The sequence below is a fragment of the Cervus elaphus genome, chromosome 23 (genome assembly GCF_910594005.1).
Source record: "Cervus elaphus chromosome 23, mCerEla1.1, whole genome shotgun sequence".
Classification (NCBI taxonomy): domain Eukaryota; kingdom Metazoa; phylum Chordata; class Mammalia; order Artiodactyla; family Cervidae; genus Cervus; species Cervus elaphus.
The window spans coordinates 38,504,509-38,525,239 of record NC_057837.1 but is presented as its reverse complement, the minus strand read 5'-3'; the positions used below and the strand labels follow the sequence as shown (position 1 = coordinate 38,525,239).

Genomic DNA, 20,731 nt, shown 5'->3' with positions numbered 1-20,731 from the left:
AAGTGAAAGTCGCTCAGTCGTGTCCAACTCTTTGGGAACACAGGGACTATGACAGTCCATGGAATTCTCTAGAATACTGGAGTGGGTAGCCTTTCCCTTCTCCAGGGGATCTTCCCAACCCAGGGATGGAACCCAGGTCTCCCACATTGAGGGCAGATTCTTTACCAGCTGAGCCATAAGGGAAGCCCAAGAATACTGGAGTGGGTAGCCCATCCCTTCTCCAGTGGATCTTCCTGACCCAGGAATCGAACCAGGGTCTCCTACGTTGCAGGCAGATTCTTTACCAACTGAGCTATCAGGGAAGCCTGATTTACCAATTCTCTTACTGGAGATGATTTATTATAGCAAATCATTACATGCTTATTGTAAGAAACTAAAACAGTGCAGAAATCTCAAGTGAAGGAGGGATAGTTGTACCATCCAGAGAGTTTTCTAGATGTCTCTGTGGGTAGACTCATTTTACATAAATATCTTTGTTCACTGATAATGTTGAAATCTATTTCCTTGTTTCAAAAAAAATAATTGTCTTAATTGCTAAGTCATGTCCAGCTCTTTTGCAACCCCATGGACTGTGGCCCACCAGGCTCCTCTGTCCATGGGGATTCTCCAGGCAAGAATACTGAAGTGAGTTGCCATTTCCTCCTCTAGGGGATCTTCCAGAACCAGGGATTGAACCCACGTCTTCTGCATTGGCAGGCGGATTCCATACCACTGAGTCACCACGGAACCTCCCTGCCCTAAGACCAACATCCTGATTTTTTACTCCAGGTACCAAGAAATCTGTTCCCTCTTGGGGAAATGTCCCTCACTTCTCCTACTCTCTCCTTCAAATTCCTTAAAATCAGGATCAGCTTTTACAGGGAAAGTCAAATTATCCAATCAAAAGGTATTGAGGGAGCATTTAGTGTGTGCCCGCCCTATGGAGCAGAAAACTTCAGAATATTTCAGACATAAAGAGTGACCCAGTGTGTGAGGACCTGCTGTGATGTTTAGAGACAGGATGCTGGATGCAGAGAATTTAAGGCTCCCACGTGTTAGCAGGCTTGTCCCCTACCTAGTGGCTCGGGAGGTGCCTGGGGAAGGTCCCCAATTAAAACTGAAGCCAGGTCCAGTCATCTGTGTCCAGTCACCCTGTCCTGTCAGCCTCTCGGTGCTGCAAAAGGCACCTCTTAACCCTCTCCCTTCATTTGAATCCCATGACATGTCCTCTCTCTGGTAGGACGTGGGCAAGGGTGCGTCCAACCTTGAGACTTAGCTTGTTGCTGAGACTTGACACAGGCTGACATTTCCTACTCCAGCCACTTCCCATGTTTCCTACTCATCACAATTCAAAGTTCTGCATGCTGGCCTCACACTTGGTGGAAGTGCAGCATTTACACAGAGCTTGTCTGTACCTTCGTGCCCTCCTGATGACCTGGTCAGACGTCCAACCTCATGTTTCCACATCTCCCCATCTTCCAGGGAATGAAAAAAACAGCATCTCAGAATCTGACTGTTTTGCTGTTTTATTGTTCTTATCGTTTCATTTACACACCCCACTCCCAAATGGTCGCAAGGCTTCCCAGGTGGCTCACTGCTAAGGAATCCACCTGCCGGCAGGAGATGTGCATTCGACCCCTGGGTCTGGGAAGATCCCCTGGAGAAGGAAATGGCAGCTCACTCCAGTATCCTTGCCTGGAGAATTCCATGGACAGAGGAGCCTGGCGGGCTACAGTCCATGGGTTGCAAAGAGTCAGACATGACTGAGCACATATGCCTGTGGCTGCAGCTGTGTACAAGCAAGGGTAAAAGAAGGCCTAATTAATAATGACAATGGTAAGGCAACTGCAACACTTGTCTAACTATGGGTTTTCAGTGATAAGCTTACCTATATATTCTTTATTCTTTTTTGTTGGTGGTGGTGAGTTGTTTATTTTTGCCACACCTTGAGGCTTGTAGGATCTTAGTTCCCAGACCAGCGACTGAACCCAGGCCCCCGCAGTGGAAGTGCACAGTCCTAACCACTGGACCGCCAGGGAATCCTCATTATTCTTTAACAAATAACTCCAGATGTGACTTATTAACCAATAGGCCATGAGAAATTGCCATTGAGTTGGAGTTTAGATAGATTCCGAATTTGTTGCAATTTTCTCAGGGAATACAACTGAAAGAGTTTTTGTTTTAGAGAATCTGAAGCAGAGACATAGGTGATTATTTCTCTTCTTGGGTACAGAAGCAGCAGGCAGGGAAGCTTGGTATTTATACTGACTCAAATACAGGCAGCTTCATCACTGTTTTTATAACATCTAGACTCAAATCACGAGGAATAAAGAATGCCATTAGTCAGGACCTCAGACTGAGTCAGTTGGCAAGTTTCTCTCTTTAAAAGAACACAGAATCTGCCTGCAAGGCAAGAGATTTCCTGTGATACAGGAGATGTGGGTTTGATTCCCCAGCCAGGAAGATCTGGAGCAGGAAATGGCAACCCACTCCAGTGTTCTTGCCTGGGAAACACCATAAACAGAGGAGCCTGGTGGGCTACAGTCCATGGGATCATAAGAGTCAGACACAACTTAGTGATTAAACCACCATCACAATGTGAAGGGAATATCTGAAAAGGCTCCTTCAATTTCATTAGACAACGTGAAAATTTAGCAACTAAGACCTAATCATCCCTTGGTTCCCACACCACATTCTCGGGGTGGTGGGCAGCAGGGTGCATTTTTTTCAGAAGGAAACTGCTCATTGTTTCCATCTGAGCCCTGGTAGGAATCTCTGCACTTAGATCACAAAGGAGAGTGGAGATATGCTTTAAAAGAAAAAAAAAAAAGAGCTACAGATGCAGCTGGAAGCATATGGTGGCCTTCGGGTTTGAGATAAAATAGCACAAGTAGAAACATGTGCTAGCTTTGAAAGATATTTAATGGTTGACTTGGAACAGGCCAGGCGTCTTACCTTTTCTCTCCTACCACCTACATCCAAACTTGAGTAATAGTTATTGTCAGGCTGTTTTTTGTTTTTTTTTTAAACCCTTTCACCAAGTTTCTCCCATGGTTTAAATGCCTCAGTATTTTATTTTGTCCCTTTCCTTTATACTTCCAATTCTAGATTTCTCAAGCTGGTTTTTCAAGTCCTCCAGGATTTGACCTGACCATTATTAACAATTTATCTTACTTCCCTAATACACCCCCTAAAGTCCAGGCACAGGAGTCTCTGTGGAATCTATAGCTGTTGTTTTCATACCTAAAAATTCTCCCTCTGATTTTTCCCGAGTTCAGCTTTCTCTCCTCTGACTTTTCAGGTCCCTGTCATCATACCCTGATCCTACCAGCAGTTCCCCACCTTTGATGAGAACATCCCTGGCTACACCTCTCCTCTGTGCAGCAGGCCCTCTGGCTGACCAGGAGCACTGTGAGACAAGGGCACAGACACGGCCTTTCGCTGTGGACTGTCCTGGTATTCCATAAGGACTGAGTTGTTCTTCTTTATAATACTGTATGCAGCTTGAGAACAGGGATCAGAACACTACATTTTGCTTTCTTTTTTCTCCCAAGAAAAACTCTCCCCAAACTGACATTATAGAGCCGGGCACTCAGTCTGGCTGGCCAGCAGGGTGACTACACCTACTTCTGAAGTGTTTGCTTCCACACTTAACAGATTAATAAGTAGACATTCAGAGGCTTTAGCAATCCCAAACAATTAGCTCTGATCTAAAAATAGAGCAAAGCCTCTGGTTTCTCAGAACTGTTTCTCTCATTCATTCGAGTTGCTTCCAAGTATGACAAAGAATTTGCTTTGGAAAACTTAAATTTTTTTTTAACAATTGAAATGCTGTCACTGCCAGTTTAGGGTTTTACTGAGTGTGTGCTGTGCCTTCTCTTATGTCGGCAATTTTAGGCCCCAGATATTTCTGTGCCACCAGGTTTGGCCCCAGGTTTTTATTTTTCCACCATTTGGGTGGATTTCCACCATTTGGGTGGATTTCCATCCATTTGGGTGGATTTGGTTGGGTCAGATTTAAAATTTTTAATTGAGGTAAGATTCAGGTAATATAAAGTTTACCATTTTGACCATTTTTAAAGTATACAGTTCAATGGTTTTTAACATTTCCAGTGTTCTGCAGCCATCATTACTATTGAGTTCCAGAACATTTTTATTACCCCCAAAGGCAGTCCTTTATTGTTAATGGGGAACAGTCATCCCCATTTCCTCTTCTCTTAGTCTCTGGCAGCCACTATCGTGCCTTCTGTCTCTTTGCTTCGATTTATCCTGGATATTTCATATAAATGGAATGTGTTTGCTTTTTTCCCCCCCTTTATTCTATTAACATGATGTATTGATTTTTTTTTTTCCTATGTTGAGCCAGGAAACCACTCAGTCACAGTGTGAAAATCCTTTTCATATGCTGCTGGATTTGGTTGCTAATCCCGTGTCAAGGGTTTCTCCCTCTATATCCATAAGGGTTAGGGGTCTGTAGTTTCCTTGTGTTGTCTTTGTCAGGTTTGGCTAATAAGGTAATACTGGCCTCACAGAATGATTTAGGAAGAGTCTTTTTTGGTAAGATTTTGAGAATGGGTGTTAATCCTCTAAATGCTAGAAGTTGCTGATAAGGCCATCTGATTTGGGGCATTTTTGGAAGGTTTTTGATTACTAACTCAATCTCCTTATTCATGTTGATCTGTTCAGATTTCCTACTTATACATGATTAAGTGTTTAGATGTTTGTTTCTTCTAGGTTAACCAGCTGACACACAATTATTCGTGGTGTGTTTACCCTAACTCTAAGTAGTAGCAGTGGTCCTAGCCGCTGATTTGATTCACCAAAGGCAGAAGTGGAGACGTCTGAGAGCAAGGAGAAGGCAAGCCAGTAGGGGGCTGCCACAGGAGCTGGGGGAGAGTGGGGAGGGGGCTGCAGGTGAGAGTGAGTGGCTTATGGGAGGTCCTGTTTCCTGGAAGACCCCCTCCCTCGCCCGAATCCCCTGAACACAGTTCCGGGATCCTCTCCCTCTACAAAGGACCAGACTGTCCAAGAATCACAGACTCACTCAGTTCTTATGTCGTCCAAAGGACTGAATTACTGTGGAACCATGGCCTCAGAAGCTCGAGATTTCTGTACCACCCCTGATTTCCTACTTTTATAGGTGGGTGAAGGAGAGACACAGTTGAGGCCACAAATTTGTAAAGAAGCAGAGTTTTATTAGAACAAAAGGCCCCAAACATGACGACTGGGGTAGAGGAAGTAAACTGAGTTCAAATGTCTTTTTGACCGCTTAGGGAATGTGTTTCAAGAAGAGTGTAATATGTTTTGATTTAGTCTGCGCTCTTGGAGCGGGTGAGGGGGTCGGGAGGATGCTCTGGCGGGGCCTCGGGGTCAGACTGAAATGGTGGTCTGTGGTGGGCACACATTCCTCCTGTGTCTGCTGAGGTGGCACTTCTGGCTGAAGCCTTGCCCGCACGCACTACACACGTGCGGCGTCCTCCCCTGGTGTGTCATCTGGTGGAGGATGAGGTGTGACTTGTGGGGAAAGCCTTGGCCGCACTCTGTGCACAGACAGGAGTTCTCTTCCAAGTGTGACCACTTGTGCATGAGCAGCGCGGACTTGTTGCCGAAGCCCCGCCCGCACCGCCGGCAGTTGTAGGGCTGCTCCCTTGTGTGTGTGCGGCGGTGCCGGATGAGGCCCGACTGGTGGCGGAAGCCCCGCCCACACTCTCTGCACACGTATGGCTTCTCCCCGGAATGCGTCCTCTGGTGTGCCACGAGGTTCGACTTCTGGCTGAAGCCTCGCCCGCACTCCGCACACACCAGGGGCTTCTCCCCCGAGTGCGTCCTCTGGTGTCGGATGAGGTTGGACTGCTGGCTGAAGATGCGCCCGCAGTCCTTGCACACGATGGGCTTGTGCCCGGAGTGCGTGTTCTGGTGCCTGTTGAGGTGGGACTTGAGACTGAAGCCCCGCCCACACACCCCACACACGTAAGGCTTCTCCCCGGTGTGTGTGCGCCTGTGCGAGATGAGGGTTGAATTCTGGCTGAATCTGTGTCCGCACACTCCACACACGTAAGGCTTCTCCTTCGAGTGCGTCCTCTGGTGGTTGACGAGCGTGGACCTCTGCCGGAAGCAGCGCCCACACTCCTTGCAGGCATACGGCTTCTCCCCTGAGTGTGTCCTCTGGTGCGAGATGAGGTTCGACCTGTCGCTGAAGCCCAGCCCGCAGTCGCCACACACGATGGTCTTCTCCTCCAGGTGTGTCCTCCGGTGCCTGACGACGGCTGACTTCTGGCTGAAGCCTTTCCCGCACTCCTGGCACACGTAGGGCTTCTCCCCAGAGTGTGTCCTCTGGTGGATGATGAGGTTCGACTTCTGGCTGAAGCCTCGCCCACATTCACCGCACATGTACGGCTTCTCGCCCGAGTGTGTCCTCTCGTGTATGATGAGCGTCGACTTCCGGTTAAAGCCCCGCCCACACTCCCCGCACACGAGAGGCTTCTCCCCTGAGTGCGCCTTCTGGTGTCTGGCCAGGCTCTTCTTTAGACTGAACCCCTTCCCACACACCCCGCACACGTAGGGCTTCTCCCCAGAGTGGATTCTCTGGTGACTGAGCAGGTTCGTCATCTTGCTGAAGCCCAGTCCACACTCTCCACAGTTGACAGTTCCAAACCCCAGGACTTCGATCCTCTTCAACAGCGTGTCTGTTTCCTCAGGGGTCCCCATCTGTGCCGGGCCGGCCTCTATCTCCATACCTGGGACCCCACCCCCGGAGATGGCTGGCTGCCTCTGGGGTGGCCTGGGGAATGCTCCTATACTACTTTTCTCTGTCTTTCCAAACAAAGGCGGGGCACCTTCTCTCTCCTGCCCTTCCACTTCCTCGATCCAGGCACTACCACCAGCGGCCTGCTGCTGCTGGTCCTCCAGGCACAGGTCTCCTGCCTGGACGGGATCTTCGGCATACAGGCACGTGAAGAGCCAGGGTGGGGGACTACACAGCACCTGCTGCATGTGGAATTTCTGACTGCAGAGATCCGGAGGGCAGAAAGGACAGAGGTGGAGTTCTGGCTTCGGTTCTGTGGCAGAGAGAAGAGTCTGAGTCAGAACTGAGACGTGGAGCCGCCAAAGCGGCTGTGCCTCGTCTGATGGTTAAGACTCCATTCCCTGTTCTTCAAAATGTTTACATCTTCAGGGCCACCCAGCAAGACTTCCTGCAGAGGACCTCCTAATGCACAACCACCCAGTGATACAAACAGGGTCTAAAGGGATTGTCTGTGACCAAGAGAGCTCTAACCACAGGACCCACATGGAAATGTCTTTGTCTTTCCCTGTCTCTCTGGCAGGATGGGGTGGAAGAAGAGAGCTGTCCCTGAGCCTGGAAGACCCTGGTGTAGGAGGTGTAGGAAGCAGCACAGCAGAGTGGCTAAAGATACCACATGTGAGACACCTGAACCTGGAGGGTTCCGACTCACTGACAAATACTTATTAGAGGACTACTCTGAACCAGAATTCCCATAAGGCAGGGCTTCCCTGGTGGCTCAGACAGTGAAGAATCTGCCTGCCAATGCAGGATACACAGGTTTGACCCCTGAGTCGGGAAGAGCCCCTGGAGGAAGACATGGCAACCCACTCTAGCATTCTTGTCTGGAGAATTTCCATGGACAGAGAAACCTGGCAGGCTATAGTCCATGGGGTCACAAAAGAGTTGGACACGACTGAGTGACTAACACTTTCTTTCACTTTCACTTTCAGGAGGCTTTCAGCAGTGGACAACACACACACAGTCTAGGCCCCCCAATGACTGGTGTCCCAGATCAGTTTGAATCTTGTTAATTTCCATAATTAACCTAAATAAAAATGGCACCAGCAATCAATATAAAAGTTTTCTTCTTATAGTACCTCTTGTGAGGAGATGTCAACACTGAACACCTTGCTTCAGCACCGCTGGTTCTACTCAGCTGATGGGAATGCAGGATCACATAGTCTGAGGAACTAGGTCCAAACCTCACTGCATCTGCCTGAACACTTGCCTTCATTGGTGAACTGAACTTTTGAAAACCAACTGTGTATACATCTACATTCTAGAATTATTCCATCAGTATAGAATGCTACTATATTTGGAGACAGGGCCTTTAAAGAGGTAACTAAGGTTAAAAGAGGTCATAAGGCTCTAATCAATATGTCTGGTGACCTCCTTGTAGGAGGAAAGCCAGGATGTGCAGCCTCAGAAAGGCTGGGTGAGGACAGAGTAAGGATGTGGCCATTCAAAGTCCAGGAGGGAGGCCTCCTGTGTAAACTGCCAACACCTCCGCCAGCCAAGAACTGCAAGCCTCCAGAAACACAGTAAAATCTTTTGCTTCTGCCATGAACTCTGGTGCTGTGTTTCAGCAGCTTGAGCTAAGAGAGATGCTTCTTCTTCTACCCTGAGCTCTTCTCTAAGTGCCTCTGTACCTGCCCTACAGTCTGCCCCTAAGTAAGTCCCATGAAATCCATCAGCTGTTCCAGTAAATGTGAAAGGGCCAAAGTCCCTATTCAAAGATAACAGTTGGGTTGGCAGAAAATGCAACAGCAGCTACATGACACCCCAAATCACATTAAATACCATACCAAAACTCTCTAAAAAACAAAGAGCCACAACAAAGCAGGTGCTAAGACTAATAAGAAATAATAGGATCGATATGTACACACCACTATATTTAAAATGGATAACTGACAGGGACCTACTCTACAGCACAGGGAACACTGCTCATGTTATGTGAACACTGCTCATGTAACAGCCTGGATAGAAGGAGAGTTTGGGGGAGAATGGATACATGTATATGTGTAGCTGGTCCCTTCACTGTCCACCTGAAACTATCACAACATTGTTAATCAGTTATACTTCAATATAAAATAAAAAATAAAAGGTTTTTTTAGAAAAAAAAAGGAAAGTTGAAGGAATATAATGTGGAACAAAAGAATTTTAACGTTAAAAACTTCACTAATGAATGAGATAAAACTGTTACGAACCTTTACATGCCTAACAGTACACTGAAGTGAAATATATAGCAAAAACTTAGAAATAAATGGAGGATTTGATATAAATTACAATGACATTGGCGAGTAATCTAAGTAATCTGCTATGACTCTTAGCAGACAAAAAACAAGGATATAAACAACTTGAAAAATATAAATGATTTCTATTATATATGCTATTTCCCTTGATTCTAAGACAAAATTAAGTTTTCAAATTTGATAAAACTGAGAAATAGAAAATCTCTTACAGAAAAAGAAAACATATACTCCTCTCTATTATTAAATTGTCAACAGTATTTTAAAAGCTAAAAAACACACAATTCCCTACAGTTATCTATACCTCTATCATTTAAAAACAATGCCGAATCCATGGCTGATTCATGTCAATGTATGGCAAAAACCACTACAATATTGTAAAGTAATTAGCCTCCAACTAATAAAAATAAATGGAAAAAAAATAAAAGAAGGTCAAGCACAAAAAAATAAAATAAAAATAAAAAGAATGCCAAGTCAAAAACCTTCCCAGAAACCCCACTCTTTCCAATTCTATATTCACCAAGCTAACCACTGATCATGGTCAATAATAATGCAGATTTTCACCTACACATGTTGATAGTCTTTCACACAAACTCAACTATGTAATAAACACTGTTTTGCAATTTTTCACTTAAAAATGTATCTTCTAAGTATCTGGTTTTCTGTTAAAGAAGGTAAAAGAAAATCTGCTCTTCATTAATGAACAATTAGGAAGCATCATCACAAAAATGGAAAGTTATAAAAAAAAATAGACAGGCTCAGTAAACAGTGGGACAATGTAAAAAGGACTAATACACATGTAACTATCATTCCAAAAAGAAGGAAAGAGAAGGGAACAAAAGAATCATGAAAGAATAATATCCAAAAATCTCCCCAATTTGGCTCTAGCCATAAATTTATAGATTCAAAAATCTGAGCACACGCTATGACAGGAAAAACGCAAAGAAAAGCAGCTCACTTCCTCAGTGACATCACAGTCAAACAGCTGCACACCAAACATACAGAAAACTCTGAAAGTAGCCAGAGGTTTAAAAAGTAACAAAAAAAGCAATAACTATGGAAATGATAGCTGATTTCTTATCAGAGACAATGGGAGGCCTGAACAGGGGAACAGTATCTTTAAAGTGGTGAAAAAAAAGCCAATCTAAAATTCTACATCCAGGGAAAATATCCTTCAAGAATAAAGGTGAAATAAAGACACGTTCAGAAAAACAAAATGTAAATGAACACACTGCCTGCCCACCTCCCCCCCCCCACAAGAAATGCAAGATCACAGAAACACTATCAGGTAGAAACACACATCCTCAGAAAAACAAGGCAAAGCACAGATAATGGTAAATTATCTGGATAATTAAAAATAAAAGAATGTATTTTATTTTGATTAAAAATACATGTGTGTGTTTAAAACAAGAATTTTAACATAGTATTATGGAGTTTAGGGAGTCTGAGGTGCAGTACAAATGACAACTATAGACTAAAGCACACTGGGGAAAGGCTGTAACTGCAAGCATGTGACTGTACTGCCCTGACATTTTACGTAAGGTGTCATCCAGAATAAGTAGGAAAGGAGAAGTGAAGGCTGTGTACTGTGATCCCTCTGAGCAGGAGTCAGCAAACTTCTTAAATGGCCAAATAGTAACCAGTTTAGGCTTTGAGGGCTAAGCGGCAGAATGAGGGATTATATATGTAATTGCATAACCATTTAGAAAATCTCACCCTCCTGGATGAAATCCATTCTGACAATATTTTTAGAATTCAATTTCCTAATCGGCTGTTTACAGACTGCCTTCCTTCCACGGGGCCTGCCTTTTTTCTTCAACTCCCTTAGTTTTACTTCCATGTTCTTGCTTCATCTTTTAAAAATATAGTAACAAGAGCCACCAGACTATGTATGTGGGAGAGAACTAAGTGAGGCAGAGACGGCAAACCCAGTGTAGGAAGCAGACGAGACACCAGGAAGCTTGAGTGCGGCTGCAGGTCTGGAAGGAGGCCACGAGGGCAGTGCACATGGTGAGCAGCCAGGGGGCCAGCAGAAAGACGTCCCCGCCCCCAGCCTCTGAACCACCCAGTGTCCCCACTCACCCACGCAGCTGACCGGCGAGCATTGTCTCTCTTCTTTCCAGGTCTCCTTCCCTTGCTCCAGCTGGGTGATGAGTTTTGGTTTAGAAAACGGAATGCCTGCTCAGAGGAAAAGACAACAAGATGGTCGCAGGTTATCCTACACTCAGAGCCACACCAGGGGGCAATTTCTAAAGGTGGTGGGGAAGATCTGAGAGTGGTGAGCTCCCCGCCAGGGAAGGGAAGCCAGGATGGGAGTTCACTGACCCGACTTCATGCTGTGAGAGAACACCTCCCTCGTTTACAAGAAGATACTGACTAGGAACAGATGCCATGCTTACCAGAGAGCCTGCGGGAAAAGGCTAGAAATGCAGGGTATCACACACATATATACACATCTGTACACATTTATAGAGTGTCTCTGCTTTTGAGTCCAGCCCAAAAGTAAGGCCAGAAAGCAAGAGGGCTGCTCCAAGTTGCCAGCAGCCAGGACCCGGGTCCTGAGAGATGCAGGCTTACCCAGTGAGACCAGGTTGCTGTAGTTCTCCAGCATCACCTCCCGGTACAGGGACCTCTGAGCAGGGCTCAGCAGCACCCACTCATCCTGGGTGAAATCCACAGCCACATCTCTGAATGCCATGTGTGCCTAGAACACAAAACAGCCCTGCTCACCCGGGAGCCAGACCGGCCCATGTCTCAGGGTAAGGGGCAAGGGGGAGGCTGCCCGGGGGAGGCAGGGGAGAGATCTAGATCCTGCCTTTGACCCTGGTGCTCTGTATTCCAAGATCTTTAAAGCCCTGTCACCATCTGGGCAGTAGCACTTAACACGTTCAAGGTCCTGGGTGGGTTGATTTGGAGAATACATGCAAAAATAGGAGCCTGTAACTTTTAGGAATTTTAACTCTATGCTGAGGGAAAGTGCGAACAACATAAAAATTAAACAACAGTAAAGCAACAGACTTTTGAGTTTTAAGAATTTAAAAGAATAGTCTGAATCATGGTATTAGTGTTGAAGCATCCAAATGACTGAGGTTCACACAATTCAGTTATGGCAAAGACCAAACACAACTCAGTCCCTCCCTCAATTCCACAGCCCCTCCTTGCCTGAGAGGCGCTGACCAGCAGGGAATGGTGAAAAGCACGAACTGGAACCCTACTGCCCTGATTTGGAGCCCATCCCAGCCATCAACTAGCATTTCCGCTTTTTCAACTGTGGCTAACAGTCCACTAAATGTCCTGTCCCACACTGTGGTGCTCAGGGTGGACATCCCTGCCCAACTTTACTGCCTTTATGGCAACACTGTTTCAAAGTGGAAAGCACCCTGGAACAGACATCCATATCCGCAGAGGTTTCACAAGAGGCCCAGGAACTTGGTCTTGAAGGAAGCACAGGAGTCTAGGGAAGAGAAATGTGCCAGGTGTTCCCGATGAGGTGTATAGGGAGCAGAGAAGAGGACACCTGAGCCAAGGAGGAGAGGAAGCCTGAATCCTGGGACGTAGGACCACTTGGGAGGAATAAAAGGCACTAAGTGATAGAAATGCAGAACAGGTTGAGTGTAGGAGCAGCTTGTGGGTTTTAAATGATTATAAAATATACATATGCATTTTACTATTTTTACCATTTGACGTGTACATTTCAGTACATTAAGCATGCTCGCACTTAATGTGGTACAACCATCACCACTATCCATCTCCAGAAATGGTTCATCATCTCATGTTGAAACTCTGTGACCATTAACCATAATTCCCTTTCTCACAAACCCTGGCAACCAACCATCATTTTACTTTCTGTCTCCATACATTTGGCTATTCTAGGTATCACAAATATGTGAAATCATACGGTGTCTGTCCTTTTGTGTCTGGCTTATTTCATTCAGCGTAATGTCTTCAAGTTTCAGCCATACACTCCAAAGAAGACATACAGATGGCCAAGAGACACATGAAGAGAGGCTCAACATTGCTAACTGTTAGAGAAATGCAAATCAAAAGTACAACTTGCACCAGTCAGAATAGCCATCCTCAAAAAGTCCACAAACAATAAATACGGGAGAGGATGCAGAGAAAAGGGACCCCTCTCACACTGCTGGTGGGAATGTAAAATTGGTAACAGACCTTCTAGAGAACAGTATGGAGGTCCTTTAAAAAACTAAAAATAGAACTACCATATGATCCAGCAGTCCCACTCCTGGGCACATATCCAGAGAAAATCACAATTCGAAAAGATACATGCACCCAGTGTTCACTGTAGCACTATTTACTATAGCCAAGACATAGAAGCAACCTAAATGTCCATCAACAGAGAAATGGATAAAGAAGATGTGGTACAGGCCTTCCCTGGCGGCTCAGTGGTAAAGAATCCACCTGTGAATACAGCAGACACGAGTTCCAGTGGTAAAGAATCCTGTGAATACAGGAGACACGAGTTTGATTCCTGATCTGGGAAGATCCCACATGTTTTGGAACAACTAAACCCATGTGTCACAACTACTGAACCTGTGCTCTAGAGCCCGTGCTCTGCAACAAGAGAAGCCACCTCAACAAGAAGCCCCTAGCTTCTAGTGGTGCACCAGACAGCAGCCCCCACCTGCTGCAACCAGAGAAAAGCCCAAGCAGCAATGAAGACCCAGCACGGCTATGAATAAATAAATTTTTTTAAATGTAGTACATCTTTGTACAATGGACTGTTACTTAGCCATAAAAAGAATGAAATAATGTCATTTTCAGCAACATGGATGGACCTAGAGATTATCATACGAAGTAAAGTAAGTCAAACAAAGACAAATATATCACTCATACATGGAATCTAAGTTTTTAAAATGATATAAATGAATTTATTTATAAAACAGAAATAGACTCACACACTTAAAAAACAAAACGTATGGTTACCAAAAGGGAAATGTGTGTGTGTGGTGGGGAGAGGAATAAATTAGGAGTTTGGGATTAACATACACACACTATAATATATAAAGTATATAGACAGATAACCAACTAGACCCTACTATATAGGACAGCGAACCCTACTCAATACTCTGTAATAACCTATATGAGAAAAGAATCTGAAAAAGAATGAACATATGTATATGTATAACTGAATTACTTTTCTGTATACCTGAAATTAACACAACACTGTAAATCAACTGTACTACAGTAAAAATTGGGGAAAAAAGATGACCTGAATCAAAGTATGAAGGGCCTACAAAGTACCAGGGAGAAGCTGACACACAGCCAACAACTTCAAGGTACCTATCTACTGGAAAAACTATCAGGCTCTGAAGAATAACAAGAAAACTCCTAAGTGACTCAAGACAAAAAATATACCAGACTTCCATGAGACTTCAAAATCATCATTCAACCCATGTGCACTGCAGGTGGGAATGTACAGTGGTGCAAGAACTATGGAAAACAGCACAGCAGGTCCTCAGAAATTTAAAACTACACATTATCATATGATCTACCAATTCCACTTCTGGGTATTTCCCAAAAAGAACTGGAAGCAGGGACTTGAATAGGATTTGTACACTCGTGTGAGCAGCATTATTCACAATAGCCAAAATGTAGACGTGATCCAAGTGTCTGTTAATAGACAAATGGATAAACAAAGAGTGGGGTGTGTGTGTGTGTGTATATATATATATGATGGAATATTATTAAGCCTTAGAAAAGACATTCTGCCACAAGCTACAACATGGATGAACATTAAAGACACTATGCTAAGTGAAACAAACCAGACACAAAAGGACAAATATATAATTCCACTTATATGAGGTACCTAGAGTAATCCATATAGACAAAGTAGAATGATGGTTGACAGGAGCTAGGAGGAAGGGGAAATTGAGTTATTGTTTAATGGGGATAGAGTTTCATTCTGAAAAGTTCTGGAAATGGAGAGTGAATGGTTGCACAATATGAATGTACTTAACGACACTGAACTATATACTTAAAACAGTTAAGATGGTAAGTCTTATGTTATATATATTGTGTCACTTTAAATGCATCGCAAAAAGAATATCATTCAAAGCAGTAAGAAAATATTTCGAGGACTTCCCTGGTGGTCAGATGGCTATGACTTCACACTCCCAATGCAGGGGGCCTGGGTTCAATCCCTGGACAGAGAACTAGACCCCACATGCCACAACTAAGACCCAGAGGGGCCAAATAAATAAACAAATATTTAAAAAAAAAAAAACAATTTCACCAAGACAAAGTGCCCAGAAATGTAAGACTGGTTGAATATGAGGAAATTCATTACTCTAATATACTGTATTAATGAACTGGACCAAGGAGAAAAAACATGATTGCATTGATACATGCTAAAGTATTCTTTAACAGAACTCATCCAACATCCAATTCACTGTAAGACTGATGAATCCATAGAACTTTTCATTTTGAATTTTAGATTTAAGAAGTTGCAAAAAGTATCAATTCCCATGTAACCTTAATCCAGTTTTCTCTAACATTCAGTTCAGTTCAGTCGCTCAGTCGTGTCCGACTCTTTGCGACCCCATGAATCGCAGCACGCCAGGCCTCCCTGTCCATCACCAGCTCCCGAAGTTTACTCAAACTTATGCCCATCGAGTCGGTGATGCCATCCGGCCATCTCATCCTCTGTTGTCCCCTTCTCCTCCTGCCCCCAATCCCTCCCAGCATCACGGTCTTTTCCAATGAGTCAACTCTTCACATGAGGTGGCCAAAGTACTGGAGTTTCAGCTTCAGCATCAGTCCTTCCAATGAACACCCAGGACTGATCTCCTTCAGGATGGACTGGTTGGATCTCCTTGCAGCCCAAGGCACTCTCAAGAGTCTTCTCCAACACCACAGTTCAAAAGCATCAATTCTTCGGCACTCAGCTTTCTTTATAGTCCAACTCTCACATCCATACATGACCACTGGAAAAACCATAGCCTTGACCAGACGGACCTCTGTTGGCAAAGTAATGTCTCTGCTTTTTAATATGCTATCTAGGTTGGTCATAACTTTCCTTCCAAGGAGTAAGCGTCTTTTAATTTCATGGCTGCAGTCACCATGTGCAGTGATTCTGGAGCCCCCAAAAATGAGGTCTGACACTGTTTCTACTGTCTCCCCATCTATTTCCCATGAGGTGATACATCTGAGAAAACTATACTACAATGATCAAAACCAGATTAACATTGATAATTATTACTATTATCTAAACTACAGCTCATAACCACATTTCAACACGTTTTTCTACGAATGTCCTCCTTCTTCTGGTCCAGGATTCAACTGAGGTTCTCACACTGCATTTAGCTGTCATATATCTTTAATCTCCTCCAATCTGTGACAGTTCCTTCTTTTCATGAACGACATTTTTGAAGAACAGCCCTAAATTGTGATTTATCAGATTTAAGAAAAAAATGATTAGAATGACCCTAGTTTACTTTTGGCTAGACTGTCTCAGAAGTCACATGTCCTTTTCACACCCCTTGATAGGAGTTCATGATATTGGTATGTTTCACTACTGATGATGTTAACCTTGATCTTGATCACTTGGTTAAGGCAGTGTCTGCTGGGTTTCTTCATTATAAATTCACTCATTTTGCCTTTATATTTAATACACATCTTGGGAGAGATACTTTGAGATTATATAAATATCCTGTTCCTCTTCAACCTTTTACCAAATAATTTTAGCATAATCTTGTGGGACCTGTCTGCAATCATTATTACTGTGGTGTTGACCAAATGGCAATGTTCTATCTCCTTCTTTCCTTTGAAATTCATTAGCTGGAATTCTGTAAGCAAGAGTTGTCCCTTCTCTTTTTTTTTAAATTACTTAATTTATTTTTGGCTGTGCTGGGTCTTCATTGCTGCATGCAGGCTTTCTCCAGTTGTGGCAAGCAGGGACAACTCTTTGTTGCAGTGTATGGGCTTCTCACTGCAGTGGCTTCAGTGGTCGTGGAGCACAGGCTCAGTTGCTCCATGGCATGTGGAATATTCCCAGACCAGGGATTGAACCCATGACCCCTTCACTGGCAGACAGATTCTTATGCATTGTATCACCAGGGAAGTCCAAGAGTTGTCCCTTCTTATTTATTTCAGTGTGGATTCATAGCTTATCCTAGGGGTTATATTAGAATATTATCACTATTTTGCTGCTCAAATTATTTCTTCAAACACTGGGAGCTCCTTCAGGCTGACCTCATCCCTGCTTTCACCCACAAATGTGGGACAAGTGATGCGGTGCCAGTCACAGGCTTAAGTCTGTATGCTCTCGGGGGGCCCAAGGCACCAGGTTAAGAACGTCAGCTCCCTTGCTAGAGGGACCAAGCAGAAGCAGAGGCCGGATACCACGTGGAGAGGGTGTAGGGCCTAGCAGACACTGCCGGTGTCTTCACTGTGCATCACCCGCTTAGTCTAACCTGGTGCCAGGAACTGAATCAATTGGCTCAAGGGAAGCAAATGAGGCAACCCACCTTCTAAGAACCACCTCCTGGTCCAGTGGGATGGTCGGGCAGTTATGACACAGCCTAAGCCCTGGAGTCCTAAGCCCCAGGGTCCTTTCATCAACAGGGAGGCAGGGAACACTGCCAGGGATGTGCAGGGTGCTCTGCAGCGGGAGAGCATCCCCGCTCATCACTGGAGTTGACACTGAAAGAGATGCTCGGGGAAACACAAGCAGACAACGGAATGTGCTTCAATGAAGCTGTAAAGCAGGGTCTGACTTTACAGGGTCTGGGGAGTTGGGGAAGAGACTGAGGAGGAGACTTGGAGAAGTTGGAGGCATTAAAAGTAATTCTAACAATTACTTAGCCTTTATGTGCCAGGCACTGTAACTGCATTTAGCAATGCAGTTATGTTGGTTATCTCCTCCAACACCCCAGGAGGGGGACACCATTCTGATGATTCCCATCTGGCAGATGAGGAAAAGAAGGCTCAGAGAGGTGAAGTAACAAGCTCAGGGCCACACAGCTAGACATGGAGAAACTGAAATTTGAACCCAAGCATCCTGACTTTGGAGTTGGGACAGAAGCAAACAATTAGGAAGGTCTCCTTCAAGCAGCCTGAGTGGCAAGTTCAGTATGTGGACCTCAGGTGCCCAATTCAAGAGGCAGGTGGGGAGAGGGACAAGAAGGTGGATAAGAGACAAGAGTGAGGGCGGAGCAGGAGTGGAGACCAGAAGGACAGTGGTCCAGGGCACAGCGCAGGTGCTGCTGAGAGAACAGGGCAGGTGAGCCTGGAAAGAACAAAGAGGCCCAGCTGCGGGTGTTCACTGAGGTCTGCAAGGTCAGAAATGGGGGGAGGACCAGAGACAGGGACACTGTCCCCTGGAATTCCTCCCCGGCCACACACCTCTCCTCTCCTGTCTCTGAACAGAGCTGCTCTGACTGAAACAACTATTAACTCTCTTGAGTGTAGTGTCATCACTACACTGTGGTTATTTTACAGGAAGCTCTAGTGTTAGAGCTGCCTGCTGAGGTAACTGCAGTGGGATGACGGGACGGGGACAGAGGCAGTGAGGGCCTTGCCGTTTGGAACCAGAACAGAAGGCCGAGGCCTTCACAACAGACAAGCCTGAGAGTGCACAGGCCTGAACAAACCACAGGGATGGAGAGGTGGTCAAGAAGGACACAGGGAATGAGATGGATGAAACTGGAGCCCATTACACAGAGTGAAGTAAGCCAGAAAGATAAAGACCATTACAGTATACTAACACATATATATGGGATTTAGAAAGATGGTAATGATAACCCAAATGCAAAACAGAAAAAGAGACACAGATGTACAGAACAGACTTTTGGACTCTGTGGGAGAAAGCGAGGGTGGGACGTTTCAAGAGAACAGCATCGAAACATGTATATTATCTATGGTGAAACAGATCACCAGCCCAGGTTGGATGCATGAGACAAGTGCTCGGGCCTGGTGCACTGGGAAGACCCAGAGGGATCGGGTGGAGAGAGAGGTGGGAGGGGGGATCGGGATGGGGAATACATGTAAATCCATGGCTGATTCATGTCAATGTATGACAAAAACCACTACAATATTGTAAAGTAATTAGCCTCCAACTAATAAAAATAAATGGAAAAAAAAAAGAAGGACACAGGGTCTGAACAAGAGTCCCTGTGACAGCAGCCACCCCTACCACAGACCGTGTCCCCTGGGAAAACCAGGGGGGCTCTGATCCCCAGGCGGGGTGTGCTGGGCACAAGATGTCAAGGCTGAGTGAAGAAAACCCACCTGTGGTTCAGCACACTGAAGGCGAGCAGTCCCCACGTGAGTCCGGGCTGTCAGGAGCCCTCCCCTCACCCACCAGGCTTCCTCTCTGGGCAGCACAAGAGCAGAAAGGTTCGGGAGAGTCACTGGAAACTCACGCCCTGGCAGGGGAGGCTTTCGTCTTCCTTAAAGGCATCAGGAATGGACCTGTCACAGAAGAAAAGGCTGCGGGCAGCTCGCTGAGAACACAGCCTGCCCCTATAACACTGCCGACACCAGGCCTGAGCTGACCCACTCTCGCCTCTGACCTTCCTAAGCAAAGTTCATACTCACTGGGCACTTAGGACTGTACACATCAGAGACGGTTCCAGGCACAGAACTGTCTTATTTCATTCTAGCCTCACAATCCAATGGAGTACGATTTATTATCTTCATTTTACAGATGAGAAAACTGAAGCACAGTGAAGTCAGTCTCTTATCTAAGGTGACACGGTTACAAAGTCACAGAGTCTGGATGAAAGCTGGCAGCGGAGGCTAGGCTCTTCAAGTAGGGCAGGGACAGTGAACCTCTGTGGGTTGTAAGGCTTCTCACTGTGTCATTTTGAGATCAATCAAGACTGCTCCTGAAGTGACAAGGGTTAAGTCTGGATGGTGGGTCTGTAGAGTTCTATTTATTTCTGTTTAAAATCTCTCCCTAATAGAACTTTAAAATGTAACTCAAAATCCCAAAGTCGGGCCACACCCGAGCCATGCACATCCGTGACTGCTGTGGTCAATGCAGGTTTCCAGAACCTTTGAGAAACTTGCCCAGTGGACCTCAGACAACCTCTTCCTCCAAGGCCTGAATCCAGGGGCGATCGGCCAAAAACACACCCAAGATCGCTGCCAAAGTGTCCCGTTCCACCCCCAGCCCATCCCGGGCACATGCTGCCCACGGCAAACCACCCACCAAAACTCCTGGCGGCGGGCTGGCCCTCATCCCAGCACCTGGGAAACATCAGGGCCCCATGTCAACTTACTCAACCCTCTGGCCCCCAGGGACTTGGGGCTAAGAGCGACCCCCCCCCCCCCCCATCATCATCGCTCTTTCGGCCAAGGCCTAACGTGTCCTCACCCACAGGAGCCTCGGGACGTGGCTGGATTCCGGCATCCGCCACCACTGGGCATCGCGGCTGAGCTTCGCCCACGTCCATCGGAGATGCGCGCTCACATCCCAAATATGACATCCGGGAGGGCACGGCCTGAACCGCGACAGCGCGTCCCGCCGCCGCCTCCTCTCCCCGGCACCCGTACAGTTCCCAGCCTCAGGCCCAGCCAACAGCCCAGACTTTCAGGACCTACCTTTCCGCGCAGGGAAGGGAACGGCTGCGGCTTAGAGCCCCACGGGCGCCACACTCACCAGCGAGGAACAAGGGGTCACTACAGCCACCAGCTGGGCCAGGACGCCAGGACTACACTACCCAGAGTCCTCGGCCCAGCACCAGGACTACACTAC

The 20,731-nt window shown here is 45.9% G+C and overlaps 1 protein-coding gene across 6 annotated transcripts; it reads right to left on the bottom strand.

The window, feature by feature from the left end:
- Positions 1-5,153: 5,153 nt before the first annotated feature.
- On the bottom strand, positions 5,154-20,721 carry ZNF133 (zinc finger protein 133). 6 transcript variants are annotated; one of them, XM_043883670.1, is made up of 6 exons: positions 20,351-20,658; positions 19,570-19,859; positions 19,261-19,443; positions 11,590-11,716; positions 11,095-11,190; positions 5,154-7,037 (listed from the first exon to the last, which is right to left on the bottom strand). In XM_043883670.1, the coding sequence occupies exons 4-6, from the start codon at positions 11,708-11,710 to the stop codon at positions 5,350-5,352; spliced, it is 1,905 nt and encodes a 634-aa protein (XP_043739605.1). In that variant the 5' UTR covers positions 11,711-11,716; positions 19,261-19,443; positions 19,570-19,859; positions 20,351-20,658; the 3' UTR covers positions 5,154-5,349. The 6 variants fall into 6 exon arrangements, with proteins under 6 accessions (XP_043739605.1, XP_043739604.1, XP_043739606.1 ...); XM_043883669.1 differs by lacking the exon at positions 19,570-19,859 and having other exon boundaries at positions 20,578-20,721; XM_043883671.1 differs by having other exon boundaries at positions 19,261-19,859; positions 20,578-20,709.
- Between the last annotated feature and the right edge of the window lie 10 nt (positions 20,722-20,731).